A 6,000-nucleotide genomic window follows, 5' to 3' on the forward strand; every position below is an offset into this window, starting at 1 on the left:
AAACTTTTTTTCATCTCTCTCACTTTGTCACCAGCTTCTGGACACGCTTCTGCCGCTGCCGGACTTGGAGGCTCGTGTCAACATGGCCGTGGACCTCATCACATCCACGCACAAGAACATGAGCCGGGACTTGCTGAACTTTGCGGCTTCCACATTTTACAGCAAGTTGAAGGCAGCCGACAGTTATGTACCCGCTACCAAATACAACGGCAACGTGTTGCTACTGCGTGCCAAAACCAGCAGCAAATACGGACAAAGCCTGGGAGCCGACTACAAGCTGGGCGAGGTAACGTAGTAATCAAGTATCACTATGCTGACATGTATTTACATATGACATATCATATTGTGATTTTTTTTTTTCAGGTATGTGACGGCAAAGTGTCCGTCCACGTCATTGAGGGCGACCACCACACATTTTTGGAAGGAGAGGGAGTGGACTCCATCAGCAGCATCATTCACAACTCGCTGGCTGAGCCAAGAGTCACCGCAAGGGAGGGTTAAAAAAAAAAAAAACCTTCAACAACACGCCTGTTCCAGTTCCGCAACGTTCCCTACCCATAATATCTTAGTATATGGATGGTTAGCTTTGTTTAATTGAGGGAATATCCTAAGTTTACATTTTGTGCCATTTTGCTATATTGACCAATATTTAACAATTTCCTTATTATTTAATGGTTGTTGTTTTTTTTAAACATTGAATCAAAAGAATTTCACTTTCCCTCCAAACTTGCTGAAGCTGCGGTCTTACCTGACTGGGCAGAAGTTACGTGCTGTGAACAGAAGAACTGAAGTGTCCTTGATTGCATTTTAAGGAATTTCTACATTGGAAGATAACAATAAAAAGTCATAATTTTACATATATTTTTATCTAACACTTTTTTGCACATTATGATACAGGATATTATAACAAGGATAATCACATACAATAATGGAATGTCACAAAAAGCCGCACTAAACATATGTTTGCTGCATCACTGTCAGTATTATTTCACAATTGGACTATCTTTTGCTGGATATGCATTCTCATCAAAAACCGCTCACCCAACTCATAATGAAATAAGGTCACAGTGGACCACGTTGTGATCTTAAGAGGTGAGAAGGGGGAGTTCAGCTGATTTATTTTCCCTGGCAAAATCCTTGTCCTCCTGAATAATGTAAGACAGAAGGACCTTTTGTGGTAGTGGTATCGTTACAGGGTAAAAAAATAAATAATACATGAGTATGCTTTTGGACACAAGTATTACTCTTTATGAACCTACAAGTACTGGTTGGTACGCAAGTTCTTCGTTACTAACACTTGTTGTATGCAAACTTTCATGCCCCCAGATGCGTTTGAGTGTACTGGGATCTTTGAAATCTGTGTTGTCTTAGTTTGAACCTTATCAGGTTCATGACCTCCAGTAAGCACGCTGGTCCCCTGCAAGCAACAGCTAACATGATCTCTTGAGACTTGTGATCTGGTCAATGAAGGATTGAGTGTCATGAGGACAGAGAACCATTTTTTGAATTTATGCTTCAATGTTTTTCTGACTATGTATATAATAAAAGCTTCTCACTAAATTTTTCATGGAACTGTGATTTTTCTGGAAACAAGTGATGTGATGTTTTAATCAAAACATGGTAAAAAGGCTTTGACGTGGCACATTGTTCATATTGATAGTGATTAATATTTGTTTTTTACACTGACACATTGAGGTTTGTTTGTGTGGGAGCACCTGCAGGAAGTTAAGATTTTAACTAATGTTTTAATAAAAATTGAAATTCTTTTATTTTTAATTTTTTTTTATTTTACCTACTCGTTCCAGATAAGAATCAATCAAATCAAGCTGTATTTCAATGTTGGTGTTTTCATTTTGGAAGGAAAATTTACCAAAAGAGGCGCGGAGTTTTACAACGCGGTAAAGCGAGTTTGGTGGGTTTGTCTTCTGTTTAAGGTGAGCTGTTCGGGTTGTTTTTTCGTTGTTTGCTGCACATCGAGCACCAAGCAGGAAGGGTAAGCGGCTATTTCCTTTCAACACCCTTTCTCCTCCTCTTATTTTTTTCTTCTTTTTTTTTCTTCGAGCAAGTTTGCATTCAGGACTCAGTTTTTCCTTCCTTTTCTTTCACATCGACTATAGATGGAACTGATGTGCTTTGTTTTTTGTTTTTTATTACGGACTTGGTTTTACTCTGATGTTGGATAAATATTATTTTTTTATGTGCAAGTGGTAATAAATCGTTTTTGTGTGATCGTAGATAACAGGGTGTGGCTGCAGTCAAGTCAGAAAACGAAAGCAGGAAGTGCACTTGGGGACTTTTTCCAAATATTTCCTTCACTCGCGACTGTGCTGCGGCTCTCTTGAGAGTGAACGTTGGAAGCTTGTCGACAGAGTCGGTATCTTCGTAAGGAACGATGGCCAGCCGAGCTGAGGACCATCTCCGATGTCCAACCTGTTTGGAGATCTTTAAAGATCCTGTCATGCTACCGTGTAGTCACAACTTCTGTCGTGCGTGTTTACAGCAGTGGTGGGAGCAGAAAGGAGATCGAACATGTCCAGTCTGTATGACGGAGTTTAGATCAATTGATGTACCTCTGAACTTGGCCCTGAAGAACATGTGTGAGGCCTTTTCACAAGCCTCAGTGGAGTCCGACGACATCTGCAGCTTGCACAAGGAGAAACTGAAACTTTTTTGTGTGGACCACCAGGAGCTTGTGTGCCTCATCTGCAGAGATGCAAAAATCCACGCTGGCCACAAGTTCTTTCCCTTCATTGAAGTTCACGAAGATCACAAAGACAAACTCCAGGACGGCCTGCAGAATGCAAAGAAAAGACTGAAAGATTACATTGAGACAAGAGACAACTGCAATGAACAAGCGACGTACCTCAAGGTCCAGAGGGAGCAAGTGGAAAACAAGATTAAGATGGATTTCGAGGAACTTCGTCGCTTCTTGCAGGCTGAGGAGGAGGCCAGGTTGTCTGCTGTGAGGGAGGAAGAGGAGGAGAAGAGTCGGATGATGAAGGAGAAGATTGTGGCTCTCAGCAGAGACATGGCCGCGCTGTCAGACGAGATCAGAAGCACAGAGGAGAAGCTGACCTCAGACCCCGTTTCCTTCATGAAGAACTTCAAGACTGCGATGACAAAAATCCAGAAGCTACCCGACGAGCCCAAACTGCTCTCAGGAGCTCTGCTGGACGAAGTCAAGCATGTGGGCAACCTCAAGTTCAGCGTGTGGGAACAAATGAAGGAGATGGTCTCCTACAGTCCCGTGATCCTGGACTCAAACACGGCCGATCCAGCACTAAGTCTGTCTGAAGATCTGACCAGTGTGAGTCGTCAAAAAGAACATCAGCGTCCAAACAATCCAGAGAGGTCCAAGTGGAAATATGTGCTCGGTTCTGCTTTGGTCTCACAAACGCACACGTGGGATGTTGAGGTGGGAGACAACAGAGACTGGACACTGGGTGTGGCATGGGGTGATTCTTGTTTGCCACATGACATAAAAACATGGAGCATTGCATTTTATGATGATGAATACAGAACGTTTGGTGAGTCATTTGGATCCTGGAATCCGCCAGTGAAGCTGCAGAAGATCCGAGTTCACGTGGACGTGAACAAAAGATCAGTTTCATTCTCTGAATCACATACAAACAATGAATTGTGCAAAACAGAACCTTCCTCTTGGCCACATTTGTCTAACAACATGAAAATGTTTCCTTTCTTTTACACAACTGATAAAATTCCTCTGCAAATAATTCCACTTGCATGTCGTGTTACGTGTTAGTGATGATATTGGAGATGTTTAGCTCCCACAATTGTCGTCAGTCATTTTGTATGAGATTTTTTTCCCCACTCATATATTTTACATTGATTGACCTGTTCAATAAATTCTTTAAAAATATATACATGTATTTTTTAAGTTAAGGCCATTGGTTAAGAATGTGCAAGAAAGAACTCAATCTGAATGAAATGTCATGTTGTGTTTTCCAAAATGGAATAAAGTGCCTTGATTGTTTATTCAACTATTTCAGTATTTATTTATTTTAATATTGATGTATTTTTTTATCTCAATATTTAGAAAAATATTAATAATTCATTATATTTTTAATGTTTCATTGATTATTTATTTACATATTTATTTGATTATTTCAATATATATTTTGTATTTAAATATTTATTCAAACCCATCAATATTACTGCTTAATACTTAAATATAAATATATGAATTTTTTAAATACATATTCTATTATTTCCTTTTTTAGTTCACTATTTCCCTTATTTCAATATGTATTCAGTTATATTACTTTGTAAAATATGTTTTTGATATCCCCCATTAATTTGAATATTAATTCAATTATTTCAAGATGTTATTAATCTAATAGCTGCTTGTTCATTTCCATATTTATCAGAATATTTATTTCATACACTACACTATTTCATTTATAATTCCTAATTTATATATATTAGGGGTGTAAATCTCTCCAATTAACACGTATCAAGATACGTATCGAATGTTGTCGATGTCCCTAAATTTGAATGATGTGAAGAAATGGATGGATGATCTTTTCAAAACAATATGTCAATCTTCACTAGATGGTTGGATTCCCTTTGTCTTAATCAGCTGCCTTGATGCGCCGTAGCATTGCCTGGGGGTCCTGGAAACACAGGCTTTCTTGGTGCTTGCTATCAGCTCTTTGTTTTGGGGTCTGGTGGCCCTCATTTTCCACTTGATAGTACTTTATTGTGGCCCTCGTTTCCCTCTTGTAATACAGTACTATCATGTGCAAAATAACCGTAAACAAAAACACCAGCATATAGTAACCCCAAGCTGCATCTCCTAATAATATTTTCCCTCATTCCCTTACATCCAAATGCAAAACCTCAATTTGAACTATACTTTAGATTAGAACATAACATTATAACTTTAAGGATATAAATAAGTAACATAAATAAGTCCAAATGACGCCTACATTGTGCACATTGATATGGAATATACTTTGAAGATAACGAAAACATTGAGTCTTTTTTTTTTTAATTGCTTGGACACCGTGTTGCTTTATGACAGGAGGTGCAGCCTAGATAGTTACCCAATTTGATCATGTATTCATTAATTTCGTCTCATTATTATTATTATAATTATGTATTTCTTTTTGCCTGAATTGTTGGGGGGGGGGGCACACGTACGCACACACGCACGCACACACACACACGCACCGAGAGTAGGGCTAGTAGCACCGTCTGTACTTGTAGCCTGTTATTTGGTTGGGAGGGTCCTGCTGCCTCTTCTAGCAGGGTGCCTACCTTGCTGTGAGTCTGGGGTACCTTAATTCTTTCATCATCCCTGGGTGGTGTTCAACCAACTTTATTTGCATCAGCGTCTTCGTCGTCTTCATGAGCGTGTTGGTTGGTTTGAGGCGCACGCACAAAAGCACACATCGACGTGAGCCGCGGTGGACAAAACTCAGTGGAATATTAATAAACTAAAAAAGAACTATCGGTGGAAACGGATTAGCACACTGGAACGATTCAGAAGCACTTACTTGTTAGCACTTGTGTTGTATATCTGACGTTAGTACAGGGTGGGAAATCTCGGACCTCAATCCTGCAGGTTTTGGAAGTTTCTCACTTCCAACACAAGCTGATCAATCAACAGGATCGTGTTAAATGATTATATAATTTGTCATCTTTTGCGTGTTCCAAAAATTGGAGATGAGACTTCTTTGTGACAAAGGCTCCTTCGAAGGATGATTTATTACGGAGATCTCCGGTCACACCAATTGAATATCACGTAAAGAGTGTGTCCATCCTTCAGCTCTTTTAGAACCCACGTCAACTGCCAGAGATGCAATGATTGATCATCGGGATTTGTCTTCCCAAGGTGTGACTCAAACCTTGTGGAATGATACCCGGAAAAGGACACGTGCCTCCAATCTCCATTGAGTGATGTCCTCAGCGAGAGCAGCTCCATTGAATGATGTCCTCAGGTCGTCAGGTGGACACTGGAAGCAGTTGGCTGGTTTT

General features: G+C 39.8%; 2 protein-coding genes across 2 annotated transcripts in view; both read left to right on the forward strand.

The window, feature by feature from the left end:
- The window catches only part of fasn (fatty acid synthase), a 28,415-nt gene extending 26,855 nt beyond the window's left edge, over positions 1-1,560 (forward strand). Inside the window, exons 42-43 of the mRNA XM_077551306.1 lie at positions 35-286; positions 364-1,560. Coding sequence (XP_077407432.1) covers positions 35-286; positions 364-501 — 390 coding nt within the window. The 3' untranslated portion in view covers positions 502-1,560. The remainder of the gene's footprint in view (positions 1-34; positions 287-363) is intronic.
- A 481-nt stretch (positions 1,561-2,041) lies between these two features.
- Positions 2,042-3,994, forward strand: LOC144038666 (E3 ubiquitin-protein ligase TRIM35-like). The gene has a single exon (XM_077551311.1). It carries the CDS (start codon positions 2,393-2,395, stop codon positions 3,761-3,763), a length of 1,371 nt encoding a protein of 456 aa, XP_077407437.1. The 5' UTR covers positions 2,042-2,392; the 3' UTR covers positions 3,764-3,994.
- The last annotated feature ends 2,006 nt before the right edge of the window (positions 3,995-6,000 follow it).

Source organism: Vanacampus margaritifer, chromosome 18, assembly GCF_051991255.1.
Source record: "Vanacampus margaritifer isolate UIUO_Vmar chromosome 18, RoL_Vmar_1.0, whole genome shotgun sequence".
NCBI lineage: Eukaryota > Metazoa > Chordata > Actinopteri > Syngnathiformes > Syngnathidae > Vanacampus > Vanacampus margaritifer.

Coding starts and splice junctions, on each gene's coding strand:
- LOC144038666 (XM_077551311.1), top strand. CDS start 2,393: ATGGCCAGCCGAGCTGAGGACCATCTCCGATGTCCAACCTGTTTGGAG.